At 42.1% G+C, this 17,835-nt stretch overlaps 2 protein-coding genes and 1 long non-coding RNA gene across 3 annotated transcripts; all 3 read left to right on the top strand.

The window, feature by feature from the left end:
* On the top strand, positions 1 to 3,101 carry LOC147303421 (uncharacterized). Its single transcript, XM_086279540.1, has one exon. The coding sequence runs from the start codon at positions 580 to 582 to the stop codon at positions 2,062 to 2,064; it is 1,485 nt and encodes a 494-aa protein (XP_086135666.1). The 5' UTR covers positions 1 to 579; the 3' UTR covers positions 2,065 to 3,101.
* A 9,287-nt stretch (positions 3,102 to 12,388) lies between these two features.
* Positions 12,389 to 13,048, top strand: LOC147303420 (uncharacterized). Its single transcript, XR_015126868.1, has 2 exons — positions 12,389 to 12,779; positions 12,873 to 13,048. It is a non-coding gene; the product is annotated as an uncharacterized LOC147303420 (long non-coding RNA).
* Positions 13,049 to 14,673: 1,625 nt separating this feature from the next.
* On the top strand, positions 14,674 to 16,718 carry LOC147303419 (uncharacterized). Its single transcript, XM_086280105.1, has one exon. It carries the CDS (start codon positions 14,772 to 14,774, stop codon positions 16,254 to 16,256), a length of 1,485 nt encoding a protein of 494 aa, XP_086136231.1. The 5' UTR covers positions 14,674 to 14,771; the 3' UTR covers positions 16,257 to 16,718.
* The last annotated feature ends 1,117 nt before the right edge of the window (positions 16,719 to 17,835 follow it).

Here is a 17,835-nt window from a genome sequence, read left to right as displayed (position 1 = left end):
AGTGTAAGTGCATAATTTAATAATAAGTGTTTCTGCTCACAAATGTCCACGAGCACAGACATGCACGCAAAAACTGCGTGACTCCTCGCTGGCTGTAACTCACCGCGCGTGTTCACCTGGAACGTCCTCTAAGAAGACGTGTGACCATTCTGATAGCCGTCTGTGTCTGCAGGTGAATGAGTGAAGCTACATAAACAGTTAAATTAGCATAGCTTACCAGCCGTAAACCCGACAACAACACAGTGGGTGAGGGTCGGAGGGGGGGTCGCTTGACATTCTAACTTTAAAGGAAGGATTTTAACAGTATTTGCTGTGGGTTAAAGCAGTGGACCAGCAGGCTACATGTTTGAATCCAAACAAGTTTCACTCAATCCCAACAACTGAGGATCGCCATTGTATAGCGGTCGCTAGGGTAACGTCACGTCGCCGTCATATCGGATGTGGGCGGGGCTTAGCGCTAGAATCCCTTTGATCCTTTCATGTCTTGTGTGACATCACCTTGGTAAAAGTCTATAAATAGAACCATTTGCACAGGGTTAGTCACAAGGTAAGTTTAGTAAGAGGGAGTAAGAGGCATTAATGTCTGAGACACAAACTCAGCAACTTACACAAAATTCAGAATCAAGTCCAGATTGTAAAAAAGTTATATCATTTGAAAATATGAATTCTGCCATTGAAACAACCGATGCGATTCAAAGCTGCGCCACTGAAGACGACTCTGAATGTAGTGTCGTCCCTGGCGTAAACATTTTACGGAGCGACGAGGGGAAATCGAAGCACTGTGTGTGCTACCCTCAGTCATGCAACCAGCAACAGAATCCGGGGGATCCAGAGTCAGTTGATCTCCAGGAACCTCCGGTGTCAGAAGAACAGCTGCTCGTTAAAGAGCTAATAAATGCTGTTATTACACGTGCCTCCAAAGAGGCAAAGGTGTCGCCATCGGAAATGATTCAGCAGCGCCTCTTCACAGCTCTGTGGGCACAAGTTGAGCAAAAGCCTCTCAAAATCACACACAGGGGGATTAAAAAACTTGAAAAGGTGATTTTTAAAGACATAACAAAGCGGCTGGACATTAGCCCTGATCTCGTGATCATTGCGCTAGCCGTAGGTCAGCCGTACCTAGAGGTGATCATTTCCATATTTGAAGATCACCTCTTCCGTAAAAGCCTACTGGCAAGGTTCTTCTCGTGGTGCGTTAGAGCCGAGGATGACGAGGACGAACAAACTAAAGCCATGTCTGAAACACGTTTAGAAGAATTTAGAAGTAATATATTTCGGATACTGGAGAAAAAATCATCATCTGGCATTAGTGTCAGCGATTATGATGATGATGAAGAAGAACATGTGAGCGCACTCATTGATGCTGTGCTCACACGAGCTGCAAATAAATCGCACTACAGACCTTCTAAAAAACTCCACAGGTATCTGTTAAAACACGTGTTGTCTGACAACAGGATCAAAGATCTGCATATACATGAAAAAAAACTGAAAGATCTGGACAGGGCCATTTACCAAGAGCTACGTCAGAAAACATTCTGTAAAGAAAAACATTTACTGATGTTACTGAACGACGAGGACCCAGTGTTGAGAAAACTGACGGTCGATATCATTAAAAATCACCTGATCGACACTATGCAGAATCCAGCCCTGTGTGATGCTGAAGAGGCTGAAAATTACAGGTTATCTGTAGAAGCCTGTATCAAGAAGGTGGTGACACGTGTCAATAAAAATGCCAGTTCACCTTCCTCTACTGAAAAAGTTGATGCCATCACCCAACGGCTGTTCATAAAACTCTGGCCTAGACTTAAAAAGATCAAAGTTGATAATGTGATGTTCATCAGTGATATGGTTTACAGCTCTTTAATACAGAAATGGAAAGAGCCAGATGTCATACTGACATTCATGGAATTAGACCATGAATATGCAGATGATATAATTATAAAGGTTTTCAAGGAGCATGCCATCACTGTATTGGAAAGTGAACATTTCATGACAAGCTTCTTTCTCTGTGCGGGTCATGCTGTATGGATCGCAGGCAGAAAATACTTGGTTACTGTTATGTAAGATCCTAAAAGTAGATTCTGTTCATCTGGACGTAGCATTTTCAGTTTCAATTTATTTAACATCTAATCGAGTCATTTTAAAAACCCTTGACCGGTCGAGGCAGATGGCCGTTCCTCACTGAGCCTGGTTCTGCCGGAGTTTTCTCCCTGTTAAAAGGAAGTTTTTACTCCCCACCGTCGCCCAGTGCTTGCTCAGAGGGAATTGTCAAATTATTGGGGTTTTGTGCCATCTAATACACAACTTATCGTATTGGGCACTCTAAATGTATTTTTAATCAATAAAAAGATCCAAAAAAGATTATATTGTGAATTCTGCGTGTTTTCATTGTCACACAAATGTATACATTTTCAGCTTAGACTGAACGTGTTTGTTTGTCATTCCTTTCAAATCAAAGATTTTAGTAGCAATTATTGTATTAAAACATTGCACAGGCGTTTTACTCTGATTACACAAACCTTATGTAGGAGTAGGTCACAGATAAGAGGTACTAATTTGTAAATTTGACCTCTGACCTCACAGAGATCAAATGTGACAGGATATTTGTGCTGTAATTTTCAGACTGTAAGGATTATTTGTATGTAAACTATAATTTCATATTAAGAATCCACATCAACACATTCTCACTCTCAAAGTGTAAAATGTTACACTATAGGTGACAAATCGTCAGTATGTTACGCTTTTGGCCACCCAACATGTCCCTGTGTTACTTGTTCGGAAAAATGAGGAAACATGAGAACCATTTCGAATCAATCTACACGTGTATGTTTATTTTACTGTAATTGCTTTGGAAAACACTATCTAACACGATTAGGTTATGATACGGGTTAGGATTAAGGTTAGGGTTATGGCTGGAATACACAGCTGGAACGTGTATTACACCGGGAGCGTCATTCTATTGGATGTCATCCACAATCCGGCGCGTATCAAATAGATGCGGAAGGTTACCTTTCACGTGTCTATGGGACACCTCGGAGCGCGACTAATGGTCGGTATGTTACACGTCGGGAATGAGAACGGGCTGTCCACATATATTGGTATGTCATCTACTAAATTTTGCCAATACAAACAATGGCAGTAATGAATTAATTCATCAATATAATAATTAATATATATAAATATAAAAACACATTTACAAAAAAAAATTATTCACTGTCTACTTTAGCAGAAGGTTTCTAGCTGAAGATAGTTTAACCAGCTGTTTTGCCAACACCTTCATTTTTATCATTTAGCATCATTTTAGAATATAATACATTACTGTAGATCAGGGGTCCCCAATCCCAGTCCGCGAGGGCCGGTGTCCCTGCAGGTTTCAGATCTCACCCTGGGTCAACACACCTGAATCACATGATTAGTTTGTTACCAGGCCTCTGGAGAACTTCAAGACGTGTTGAGAAGGTAATTTATCCATTTAAATCAGCTGTGGTGGATCAAGGACACATCTAAAACCTGCAGGAAACCAGCCCTCGCGGACTGGGATTGGGGACCCCTGCTGTAGCTCAAACAGCATATGAAGCATTTAAATTCAGACCAACCTTGTAACCGTATAACACCGATGGGGAACAATGTGTTCTGCAGAATACTCTTGATACTTTAAGAGCAATTTGCCAATAATACAGATTCATGTGTAGTAAGGTGGTTTCATTGCTACTTTTATTAAAGGAGTGCTTCTAAAAATTGAGGTGGTCATCTCCGCTTGCATTTCTGTAAAAGCCACAGCATGCCACCTTGGATGAGAATATGCATTCTTAACATTTTGCTGTCACAGTTTAGCTGTTTTCATTTCCACTGACACATCAGCTCCTAAGACCACAATACTACTACCAAAGTACTACAAGGATCCGGAAAAAAGGACAGAGGGGGGATATAAAATATACCAAATGTTTCTTGAATTGTTAGCACAAGTGTATATGTGTATGTATCTAGTCGAGTTTATATGCAGTAGTGCTCACTTGTTTTCTTTCATTTTATTACTTAACTGTATTTCATGTAAGTCATTGATATTAAATATTGATTTTACAGAGGGGTGGAAAGAGTTTGGTTTGAGATTTTCCTGTTAATATTTGGATATTTTTCTTGCATTAACAATTTTTTGATTAGAAAAGCAGAATAAAATGTGCAAATTAGCTTCATTTATAGTTTGTTATACTCCTTCCCTCTAATACAAATATTTCATTTCTAACTCTGAGTGTAAGTGCATAATTTAATAATAAGTGTTTCTGCTCACAAATGTCCACGAGCACAGACATGCACGCAAAAACTGCGTGACTCCTCGCTGGCTGTAACTCACCGCGCGTGTTCACCTGGAACGTCCTCTAAGAAGACGTGTGACCATTCTGATAGCCGTCTGTGTCTGCAGGTGAATGAGTGAAGCTACATAAACAGTTAAATTAGCATAGCTTACCAGCCGTAAACCCGACAACAACACAGTGGGTGAGGGTCGGAGGGGGGGTCGCTTGACATTCTAACTTTAAAGGAAGGATTTTAACAGTATTAGTGTAACACACTTAGAGACAGTGTGCGCACCGCGGATGACGTCAGTGCGCACACTGTGTCTGAGGAGGATGTGCGGAAGTGCTTCAGGAAGGTGAACGCACGCAAAGCTACTGGTCCGGACGGGATTCCCGGCCGCGTCCTCAAGTCATGCGCGGCTCAGCTGGCTGGAGTGTTCACGCACATCTTCAACCTTTCCCTCTCTCTGTCTGTAGTCCCAGCCTGCTTCAAAATGGCCACCATCGTCCCTGTACCCAAATCCTCCACCATCTCCTCATTGAACGACTGGCGACCTGTAGCCCTGACCCCCATCGTAAGCAAATGCTTCGAGAAGCTGGTCAGGGACTTCATCTGCTCTGCACTACCCGACTCACTGGACCCTCTACAGTTTGCATACCGCCACAACAGGTCCACTGATGATGCCATAGCCCTGACACTACACACTGCCCTGTCACACCTGGAGAAGAGAGACACGTATGTGAGGATGCTGTTTGTAGATTACAGCTCAGCATTCAATACCATCGTTCCCTCGAAGCTGGACAGGAAACTGCAGGATCTAGGACTGAGCAGCTCCCTCTGCAGCTGGATCCTTAGCTTCCTGTCTGACAGACGCCAGGTGGTCAGACTGGGCAGCATCACCTCATCCCCCATCACACTGAACACTGGTGCTCCACAGGGGTGTGTACTGAGCCCTCTCCTGTACTCACTCTACACCTACGACTGCACAGCCACTAACAGCTCCAACATCATTGTGAAGTTTGTGGACGACACTACAGTGGTGGGTCTTATCACCAACGGTGATGAGACGGCTTACAGGGAGGAGGTCAGCGCCCTGACCCACTGGTGTCAAGACAACCATCTCACCCTCAACGTCGCAAAGACAAAGGAGTTGATAGTGGACTTCCGGAGGTGCAGAGAAGTACACACCCCCATCACCATCAACGGCGCTGCTGTGGAGAGAGTGAGCAGCTTCCGGTTCCTTGGTGTACATCTGGCTGAGGATCTTACGTGGTCAGTACACACAAACAAAACAGTGAAGAAGGCGCAGCAGCGCCTCTTCTTTCTCAGGAGACTGAAAAGATTCGGCATGAGCCCCCGCATCCTCAGGACCTTCTATCACTGTGCCATTGAGAGCATCCTCACTGGATGCATCACCACCTGGTATGGCAACAGCACCGCCTACAACTGCAAAGCTCTCCAGCGAGTAGTGCGGTGCTCTGAACGGATAATTGGAGGTGAGCTTCCCTCCCTCCAAGACATCTACAGGAAGCGCTGCCTGAGGAAAGCGGGGAGGATCATCAAGGACTCCAGTCACCCCAGCCATAAACTGTTCAGACTGCTTCCATCAGGAAGGAGGTTCTGCAGCATCCGGTCCCGTACCAGCAGACTGAGAGACAGCTTTTTCCATCAGGCCATCAGACTGCTGAACACGTCATAGACACCTCAGCTTCACTACTGGAACTTCAACATTATGCACTCCACACTGTATATAAATGCCACTTGTTTTGCACATATTCAACTCTGTATATTTTATATATTTTATTATTATTATTATTATTATTATTATTTTACTATTTAATTTGTAAAAATGTGTATACACACACACACACACACACACACACGTAGGAAAATATTTAGTATACACATCCAGAAATGCATACACTATTATATATTGTACATATATTTATTAGTGTCAGGTTGGCCATTCTTGTATTTTGCTCGTTTGTGTTGTTGTGTTTGCACATCTCTGTTGCTTGTGGGGCTCGCACACAAGAATTTCACTCGCATGTGCTGTGCCAGTGTGCCTGCACATGTGATGTGACAATAAAAGTGATTTGATTTGATTTGATGATCATTTCCATATTTGAAGATCACCTCTTCCCTAAAAAAAAGAAATCTACTGCCAAGGTTCTTCTCGTGGTGCGTTAGAGCCGAGGATGATGAAGACGCAGAAGCTAAAGCAATTTCTGAAACACGTTTAGAAGAATTTAAAAGTAATATATTTCCAATACTGGAGAAAAAAATCATCATCTGGCATTAGTGTCAGCGCACTCATTCACTGTAAAAAATCAAACTTGCTTACAGTCATTTCTTTCACAATTCAACAATAAAAGCTGAGTTGCCCCATAAACTCAAATACATTAAGGGCTTCAACTAATCCTTTAACGTTTTGGAGCAAAAGTTGGTCTCAGATGAACTTTATTGCTGGCAAAATGAATGAATTCAAGTTTTACATGAGTTGAAGCTGTTGGCGCCTTTCTGTGCCTGAGCACGCATGCGCATGTCATATTTTTGGATACTACGGGGTCTACGATGCACTTTTGCAAGGACTGAAAGCCACCTGGCCGTCTGCCTTAATGCGAACACGAGGCTTTTTACGCCAGGAGCTGGATGCAGCTAAGGTGTTCATCTCAACTTTCTGAAGGCAAGTACTGTTTCTTTTAATGTGCATTTATATGTGTTTACTACCTCATTTAAGATCCCCCCTAGACTGTTTTACTCAATCGTGCTGCTTGAATGCCCTCGTGAGCAACTTTAATGTTTTCCATCATGAAATAGTGCTTTAAAGTTTTCGTATAAAAATCGCCATGTCACAAAATAATGTAAATCCGACAAGCATCCCTTCCAAACAGGCGCGCTCATGTCTGACAAGCCTCCACGACACCCCCTACGTGTATTTCATGTAGGGGGTGTTCGCCATACCACCGAACGAAAGAAACCCGACAAAATAAGCTAGCTCGCTCATGGCAAACCCCCCACCGCTTTTTAAAATAAATAAATAATTTCGGGGGCCCCCGCTGCCATGTTGTTTAATTTGTTCAAATCATATTTAGCCAAAAAAATGTGGTTTAGTTTCTGTGTGAACGGGGTGGTGGAGTCCTCCACCGAGAACACTCACGTTAACTTTATCGAGTGGGGGAAAAAAAGTTAGCTTGTTTATATTATGCTAACATAGCTGTGTCGCTAGCGGTCACGTAGCACATCATTATATACCAGCTAGCCCAACTTCAGTAACCCTACAAACGTCACTGCTGTTTAGTTTCCTGTCTTCATTTATGCTGGAAGTGATAACAGCTGTAGGGTTTAATTTGTTTCCAAAACCCCGCAGTCAGGACATGCTATATTGTATTTAGATAGAAGCTAGCGAGCTAACTCCCTGCTAACTTCTAACTCCGTTAAATGTCATAAATTTCGTTTTCATGGGTGCCTGGATGTTAAACTCAATTGTTACACCTGGTAGAACAGAACGCTGATCATTTTATTAAAGATGAAAGACTTTAGACAGTTTTTCAACTCTCAGTAATGCCATAGTGATCGTTTGACATGTGAACCTGCAGCGGAGTTTAGGTCCAGACACGGCTAGTGACGTCAGACTGAACAACCGGATTGAACGAGGAGGACCCAGAATCCAGCCCTGTGTGAAGCTGAAGAGGCTGAAAATTACAGGTTATCTGTGGAAGCCTGCATCAAGAAGGTGGTGACACTTGTCATTAAAAATGCCAGTTCACCTTCCTCTACGGAAAAAGTTGATGCCATCACCCAACAGCTGTTCATAAAACTCTGGCCTAGACTTAAAAAGATCAAAGTTGATAATGTGATATGGTTTATAGCTCCTTAATACAGAAATGGAAAGAGCCAGATGTCATACATATTCATGGAATTAGACCATGAATATGCAGATGATGTAATTGTAAAGGTTTTCAAGGAGCATGCCATCACTGTATTGGAAAGTGAACATTTCATCACAAGCTTCTTTCTTCATGCTGTATGGATCGCAGGCAGAAAATACTTGGTTACTGTTGTGTAAGTCCCTAAAAGTAGATTTTGTTTATCTGGACGCAGGATTTTCAGTTTCAATTTATTTAAGTAATTATAATAAAGGTCAATCAAATGGACCAATATGGCAAGGCCATGATGATCCACTTGGTAAAATAAATCCGTTTGGCATCTTTCTTGGCCTTAAGACAACAATTCTGATGGCTAAAGATCCAAACGGGACACAAGAAAAAAACAAAAACAAAACACGTGTTGTCTGACAACAGTATCAAAGATTTGCATATACATAAAAAAAACCTGAAAGATCTGGACCGGGCCATTTACAAAGAGCTACGTCAGAAAACATTCTGTAAAGAAAAACATTTACTGATGTTACTGAACAACGAGGACCCAGTGTTGAGAAAACTGACGGTCGATATCATTAAAAATCACCTGATCGACACTATGCAGAATCCAGCCCTGTGTGATGCTGAAGAGGCTGAAAATTACAGGTTATCTGTGGAAGCCTGTATCAAGAAGGTGGTGACACGTGTCAATAAAAATGCCAGTTCACCTTCCTCTACTGAAAAAGTTGATGCCATCACCCAACGGCTGTTCATAAAACTCTGGCCTAGACTTAAAAAGATCAAAGTTGATAATGTGATGTTCATCGGTGATTGTCAGGGTCCCTGAGCAGTTATGAATTATATTATTATTATTGTTATTGTATGTATATTTGGTGTTGCTTTCCTTCTCCCTGTGTGTGTGTGTGTGTGTGTGTGTGTGTGTGTGTGTGTGTGTGTGTGTGAGTGTGTGTGTGTGTGAGTGTGAGTGTATGTGTATGTATATGTGTTTCAGTGGGTGCCTTCGGGCCTGGTGGGTGTGGCCCTGCTGATGGTCTGGCCACACCCGAAGCCACACACTTGCTGCTGGTCAGGCCTCGTCGGGGGAGCTACTTGGGAGAGTCTTGGAGCTCCCACCGACGCGGGATCATTTCGTGAGTCTCCACGTTAGTCAACAAAAACATTGCACAGGCGTTTTACTCTGATTACACAAACTTCATGTAGGAGTAGGTCACAGATAAGAGGTACTAATTTGTAAATTTGACCTCTGACCTCACAGAGATCAAATGTGACAGGATATTTGTACTGTAATTTTCAGACCATAAGGCGCACTCAAAATCCTTTAATTTTCTCAAAAACTGACAGTGCGCCTTATAATCCGGTGCGCCTTATGTATGAAGTTTAGGTCCAGACACGGCTAGTGACGTCAGACTGAACAACCGGATTGGTGTTAGAATTTACCATGTCAGCCATGTCAGCCAATCAAAAAAATGATATGGCAACATGCGGCACTTGGTTGTTTAGGGAGAAGGTGCAGTTTTAGGAGTGACACCCGCGACGGAAAGCGGCGAGCAAAAGAAAGAGAACGCAAGTTTTCATATGTGAGACATTAGTGATGTTTAGCGTTTTTGGAGGCTAGAGTTAGTGTGTAGTGTAGTTATTGTTTTGTATTGTGTCAGTTATACTGCTGAATGTCACATTTGCTCCAAAAAAGCCATCAAAAGCAGATTCTAGTGTAAACGCTGTTCCCACAGGGAAAACAGGACTGATACACCTCCTGTTGTCAGACCTGCAGGGTTTAGGCCTGTGCTGTTCTCTTCTGTCTTATACTGAACACAAACTTTTTTTTCTTTTCTTTTTTTTTTTTTTTTTTTGGACCGGCACAAATAATTTGTGTGCCTTCTTATTTGCTGCAGAACACCTGATTGTTCTGTAAATAGATTTAGATGGTTATATAAAAAATGCCTGAGGCCTTGGCTGCATTTTTAGGTAAATAGTACCATATAACTTTGTTTGCAAAACTTGTGCATGAACCTGAAGTTCCCAAATTGATATAAAAAAAATTTTTTTTAGCAACACTAAATGCGTTTTTAAAACAAAATGTTAGGTTTCAAGTTTAGGAGAAAAGTTGCTTCAACTAAGTTATCCATCAGAACCTAAAAATCTAAATGCAGTGGGTTGCCTTGAGTTTAAGTTTTCGCAACAATTTTTTATTTTTGTATTTATTAATTTTACAGTGTTGATGCTGTGCTCACACGGGCTACAAAGAAATCGCACTACAAACCTTCTAAAAAAAACTCCACAGGTATCTTTGACGAAACACCTGTTGTCTGACGACACAATCAAAGATCTGCACATCAATGGAAAAAAATCTCGAAAGGGCCACCTAAACATAATATATAATGTTCTGACTGAGAGACGTTTTGAAAAAATTTAAACGTACAGCTCTGCTATCACTTCCAACATAAATGAAGACAGAAAACTAAACAGCAGTGACTTTTTTTTTTTTTTTTGGGTTACTGAGGTTGGACTAGCTGGTACATAATGATGTACTACGAGATCACTAGCGATACAGCTATGTTAGCATAACATAAACACAGTGAAGCTGGAGGATGAAAGCTAACCTTTTTCCATTCGATAAAATTTATGTGAGGGTTCCCAAAGGTTAGGGACGAATTCAATCGCATGGCAGGATGCTGTTGCAGATTAAACAGCGCCTCTTCACAGCTCTGTGGGCACAAAATAGAAGTACTACAAGGACATAGGGAAAAGGGACAAAGAGGGGAGGGATATAAAATATTCCAAATGTTTCTTGAATTGTTAGCACAGTGTATATGTGTATGTATCTATCCATCGATTCACTTACGCCAGGGGTGGGCAAATCCAGGCCCCGAGGGCCGGTGTCCTGCAGGTTTTAGATCTCGCCTTGGGTCAACACACCTGAATCGCATGATTAGTTCGTTACCAGGCCTCTGGAGAACTTCAGGACATTTTCAGGAGCTAATTTAGCCATTTATATCAGCTGTGTTGGTTCAAGGACACATCTAAAACCTGCAGGGACACCGGCCCTCGAGGCCTGGAGTTGCCCACCCCTAACTTCCGCTTTTCCTTTTCAGGGTCGCAGGGGGTGCTGGAGCCTATGGCAGCTATCTCAGGGCGAGAGGCAGGGTACGCCCTGGACAGGTCGCTAGTCTGTCACAGGGCTAAACATTCGTACTCACATTCACTCATACCTATGGGCAATTTAGATTTTTCCAAAAACAATGGGCAATTAAGATTTTTCACGTGCCTCCAAAGACGCAAAGGTGTCGCCATCTGACATGATTCAGCAGCGCCTCTTCACAGCTCTGTGGGCACAAGTTGAGCAAAAGCCTCTCAAAATCACACACAGGGGGATTAAAAAACTTGAAAAGGTGATTTTTAAAGACATAACAAAGCGGCTGGACATTAGCCCTGATCTCGTGATCATTGCGCTAGCCGTAGGTCAGCCGTACCTAGAGGTGATCATTTCCATATTTGAAGATCACCACTTCCGTTAAAAACCTGCTGGCAAGGTTCTTCTCGTGGTGCGTTAGAGCCGAGGATGACGAGGACAAAGAAACTAAAGCCATGTCTGAAACACGTTTAGAAGAATTTAAAAGTAATATATTTCCAATAGTGGAGGAAAAAATCATCATCTGGCATTAGTGTCAGCGATTATGATGATGATGAAGAGGAACATGTGAGCGCACTCATTGATGCTGTGCTCACACGTGTTGAAAATAATTCGCACTACAGACCTTCTAAAAAACTCCACAGGTACCTGTTAAAACACGTGTTGTAATTATAATAAAGGTCAATCAAATGGACCAATATGGCAAGGCCATGATGATCCACTTGGTAAAATAAATCCGCTTGGCATCTTTCTTGGCCTTAAGACAACAATTCTTATGGCTAAAGATCCAAACGGGACACACAAAAAAACACATGTTGTCTGACAACAGGATCAAAGATCTGCATATACATGTATATAAACTGAAAGATCTCGACCGGGCCATTTACCAAGAGCTACGTCAGAAAACATTCTGTAAAGAAAAACATTTACTGATGTTACTGAACGACGAGGACCCAGTGTTGAGAAAACTGACGGTCGATATCATTAAAAATCACCTGATCGACACTATGCAGAATCCAGCCCTGTGTGATGCTGAAGAGGCTGAAAATTACAGGTTATCTGTGGAAGCCTGCATCAAGAAGGTGGTGACACGTGTCAATAAAAATGCCAGTTCACCTTCCTCTACTGAAAAAGTTGATGCCATCACCCAACGGCTGTTCATAAAACTCTGGCCTAGACTTAAAAAGATCAAAGTTGATAATGTGATATTCATCAGTGATTGTCAGGGTCCCTGAGCAGTTATGAATTATATTATTATTATTATTATTATTGTATGTATATTTGGTGTTGCTGTCCTTCTCCCTGTTTGCGTGTGTGTGTATATGTGTTTCAGTGGGTGCCTTCAGGCCTGGTGGGTGTGGCCCTGCTGATGGTCTGGCCACACCCGAAGCCACACACCTGCTGCTGGTCAGGCCTCGTCGGGGGTGCTACTTAGGAGAGTCTTGGAGCTCCCACCGACGTGGGATCATTGCGTGAGTCTCCACGTTAGTCATCCATTTGAACTGAGTTAGTGTATGTATGCCCGCGGTTATGTGTCCTGACGGCTGCGTCTATTGTGTCCCCAGGAGAAGTGTGGAGCGCCAGACAGCAGCCAGCACGAGGAGTGCTGAGACACGGGAGCGGAGAGCACTGAGACACGGACTGGTCACGGAGAGACACGACACGGGAGTCAGGGGAAACCACGGGGATTTATTGTTGTTATTTCCACACACTGTAAATAAACGTACTGCTTGTACATAGAGCACCGCGCCTGGGTCCTCCTTCCCCACACCCCCCACGGTTTGCCATGCCAAACCGTGACAGTGATATGGTTTACAGCTCTTTAATACAGAAATGGAACAGAAATTATTCACTGTCTACTTTAGCAGAAGGTTTTTAGCTGAAGATAGTTTAACCAGCTGTTTTGCCAACACCTTCATTTTTATCATTTAGCATCATTTTAGAATGTATTATTACTGTAGATCAGGGGTCCCCAATCCCAGTCCGCGAGGGCCGGTGTCCCTGCAGGTTTCAGATCTCACCCTGGGTCAACACACCTGAATCACATGATTAGTTTGTTACCAGGCCTCTGGAGAACTTCAAGACGTGTTGAGAAGGTAATTTATCCATTTAAATCAGCTGTGGTGGATCAAGGACACATCTAAAACCTGCAGGAAACCAGCCCTCGCGGACTGGGATTGGGGACCCCTGCTGTAGCTCAAACAGCATATGAAGCATTTAAATTCAGACCAACCTTATAACCGTATAACACCGATGGGGAACAATGTGTTCTGCAGAATACTCTTGATACTTTAAGAGCAATTTGCCAATAATACAGATTCATGTGTAGTAAGGTGGTTTCATTGCTACTTTTATTAAAGGAGTGCTTCTAAAAATTGAGGTGGTCATCTCCGCTTGCATTTCTGTAAAAGCCACAGCATGCCACCTTGGATAAGAATATGCATTCTTAACATTTTGCTGTCACAGTTTAGCTGTTTTCATTTCCACTGACACATCAGCTCCTAAGACCACAATACTACTACCAAAGTACTACAAGGATCCGGAAAAAAGGACAGAGGGGGGATATAAAATATACCAAATGTTTCTTGAATTGTTAGCACAAGTGTATATGTTTATGTATCTAGTCGAGTTTATATGCAGTAGTGCTCACTTGTTTTCTTTCATTTTATTACTTAACTGTATTTCATGTAAGTCATTGATATTAAATATTGATTTTACAGAGGGGTGGTAAGAGTTTGGTTTGAGATTTTCCTGTTAATATTTGGATATTTTTCTTGCATTAACAATTTTTTGATTAGAAAAGCAGAATAAAATGTGCAAATTAGCTTCATTTATAGTTTGTTATACTCCTTCCCTCTAATACAAATATTTCATTTCTAACTCTGAGTGTAAGTGCATAATTTAATGATAAGTGTTTCTGCTCACAAATGTCCACGAGCACAGACATGCACGCAAAAACTGCGTGACTCCTCGCTGGCTGTAACTCACCGCGCGTGTTCACCTGGAACGTCCTCTAAGAAGACGTGTGACCATTCTGATAGCCGTCTGTGTCTGCAGGTGAATGAGTGAAGCTACATAAACAGTTAAATTAGCATAGCTTACCAGCCGTAAACCCGACAACAACACAGTGGGTGAGGGTCGGAGGGGGGGTCGCTTGACATTCTAACTTTAAAGGAAGGATTTTAACAGTATTTGCTGTGGGTTAAAGCAGTGGACCAGCAGGCTACATGTTTGAATCCAAACAAGTTTCACTCAATCCCAACAACTGAGGATCGCCATTGTATAGCGGTCGCTAGGGTAACGTCACGCCGCCGTCATATCGGATGTGGGCGGGGCTTAGCGCTAGAATCCCTTTGATCCTTTCATGTCTTGTGTGACATCACCTTGGTAAAAGTCTATAAATAGAACCATTTGCACAGGGTTAGTCACAAGGTAAGTTTAGTAAGAGGGAGTAAGAGGCATTAATGTCTGAGACACAAACTCAGCAACTTACACAAAATTCAGAATCAAGTCCAGATTGTAAAAAAGTTATATCATTTGAAAATATGAATTCTGCCATTGAAACAACCGATGCGATTCAAAGCTGCGCCACTGAAGACGACTCTGAATGTAGTGTCGTCCCTGGCGTAAACATTTTACGGAGCGACGAGGGGAAATCGAAGCACTGTGTGTGCTACCCTCAGTCATGCAACCAGCAACAGAATCCGGGGGATCCAGAGTCAGTTGATCTCCAGGAACCTCCGGTGTCAGAAGAACAGCTGCTCGTTAAAGAGCTAATAAATGCTGTTATTACACGTGCCTCCAAAGAGGCAAAGGTGTCGCCATCGGAAATGATTCAGCAGCGCCTCTTCACAGCTCTGTGGGCACAAGTTGAGCAAAAGCCTCTCAAAATCACACACAGGGGGATTAAAAAACTTGAAAAGGTGATTTTTAAAGACATAACAAAGCGGCTGGACATTAGCCCTGATCTCGTGATCATTGCGCTAGCCGTAGGTCAGCCGTACCTAGAGGTGATCATTTCCATATTTGAAGATCACCTCTTCCGTAAAAGCCTGCTGGCAAGGTTCTTCTTGTGGTGCGTTAGAGCCGAGGATGACGAGGACGAACAAACTAAAGCCATGTCTGAAACACGTTTAGAAGAATTTAGAAGTAATATATTTCGGATACTGGAGAAAAAATCATCATCTGGCATTAGTGTCAGCGATTATGATGATGATGAAGAAGAACATGTGAGCGCACTCATTGATGCTGTGCTCACACGAGCTGCAAATAAATCGCACTACAGACCTTCTAAAAAACTCCACAGGTATCTGTTAAAACACGTGTTGTCTGACAACAGGATCAAAGATCTGCATATACATGAAAAAAAACTGAAAGATCTGGACAGGGCCATTTACCAAGAGCTACGTCAGAAAACATTCTGTAAAGAAAAACATTTACTGATGTTACTGAACGACGAGGACCCAGTGTTGAGAAAACTGACGGTCGATATCATTAAAAATCACCTGATCGACACTATGCAGAATCCAGCCCTGTGTGATGCTGAAGAGGCTGAAAATTACAGGTTATCTGTAGAAGCCTGTATCAAGAAGGTGGTGACACGTGTCAATAAAAATGCCAGTTCACCTTCCTCTACTGAAAAAGTTGATGCCATCACCCAACGGCTGTTCATAAAACTCTGGCCTAGACTTAAAAAGATCAAAGTTGATAATGTGATGTTCATCAGTGATATGGTTTACAGCTCTTTAATACAGAAATGGAAAGAGCCAGATGTCATACTGACATTCATGGAATTAGACCATGAATATGCAGATGATATAATTATAAAGGTTTTCAAGGAGCATGCCATCACTGTATTGGAAAGTGAACATTTCATGACAAGCTTCTTTCTCTGTGCGGGTCATGCTGTATGGATCGCAGGCAGAAAATACTTGGTTACTGTTATGTAAGATCCTAAAAGTAGATTCTGTTCATCTGGACGTAGCATTTTCAGTTTCAATTTATTTAACATCTAATCGAGTCATTTTAAAAACCCTTGACCGGTCGAGGCAGATGGCCGTTCCTCACTGAGCCTGGTTCTGCCGGAGTTTTCTCCCTGTTAAAAGGAAGTTTTTACTCCCCACCGTCGCCCAGTGCTTGCTCAGAGGGAATTGTCAAATTATTGGGGTTTTGTGCCATCTAATACACAACTTATCGTATTGGGCACTCTAAATGTATTTTTAATCAATAAAAAGATCCAAAAAAGATTATATTGTGAATTCTGCGTGTTTTCATTGTCACACAAATGTATACATTTTCAGCTTAGACTGAACGTGTTTGTTTGTCATTCCTTTCAAATCAAAGATTTTAGTAGCAATTATTGTATTAAAACATTGCACAGGCGTTTTACTCTGATTACACAAACCTTATGTAGGAGTAGGTCACAGATAAGAGGTACTAATTTGTAAATTTGACCTCTGACCTCACAGAGATCAAATGTGACAGGATATTTGTGCTGTAATTTTCAGACTGTAAGGATTATTTGTATGTAAACTATAATTTCATATTAAGAATCCACATCAACACATTCTCACTCTCAAAGTGTAAAATGTTACACTATAGGTGACAAATCGTCAGTATGTTACGCTTTTGGCCACCCAACATGTCCCTGTGTTACTTGTTCGGAAAAATGAGGAAACATGAGAACCATTTCGAATCAATCTACACGTGTATGTTTATTTTACTGTAATTGCTTTGGAAAACACTATCTAACACGATTAGGTTATGATACGGGTTAGGATTAAGGTTAGGGTTATGGCTGGAATACACAGCTGGAACGTGTATTACACCGGGAGCGTCATTCTATTGGATGTCATCCACAATCCGGCGCGTATCAAATAGATGCGGAAGGTTACCTTTCACGTGTCTATGGGACACCTCGGAGCGCGACTAATGGTCGGTATGTTACACGTCGGGAATGAGAACGGGCTGTCCACATATATTGGTATGTCATCTACTAAATTTTGCCAATACAAACAATGGCAGTAATGAATTAATTCATCAATATAATAATTAATATATATAAATATAAAAACACATTTACAAAAAAAAATTATTCACTGTCTACTTTAGCAGAAGGTTTCTAGCTGAAGATAGTTTAACCAGCTGTTTTGCCAACACCTTCATTTTTATCATTTAGCATCATTTTAGAATATAATACATTACTGTAGATCAGGGGTCCCCAATCCCAGTCCGCGAGGGCCGGTGTCCCTGCAGGTTTCAGATCTCACCCTGGGTCAACACACCTGAATCACATGATTAGTTTGTTACCAGGCCTCTGGAGAACTTCAAGACGTGTTGAGAAGGTAATTTATCCATTTAAATCAGCTGTGGTGGATCAAGGACACATCTAAAACCTGCAGGAAACCAGCCCTCGCGGACTGGGATTGGGGACCCCTGCTGTAGCTCAAACAGCATATGAAGCATTTAAATTCAGACCAACCTTGTAACCGTATAACACCGATGGGGAACAATGTGTTCTGCAGAATA

Source organism: Aulonocara sp. 'chitande type north' Nkhata Bay, linkage group LG22 (genome assembly GCF_057382095.1).
Source record: "Aulonocara sp. 'chitande type north' Nkhata Bay isolate Kocher_YH1m ecotype deep benthic linkage group LG22, A_spYH_male_GT1.1, whole genome shotgun sequence".
Taxonomy (NCBI): domain Eukaryota; kingdom Metazoa; phylum Chordata; class Actinopteri; order Cichliformes; family Cichlidae; genus Aulonocara; species Aulonocara sp. 'chitande type north' Nkhata Bay.
Note: the sequence above shows the minus strand (reverse complement) of the source record. Positions and strands in the feature narration are given on the sequence as shown.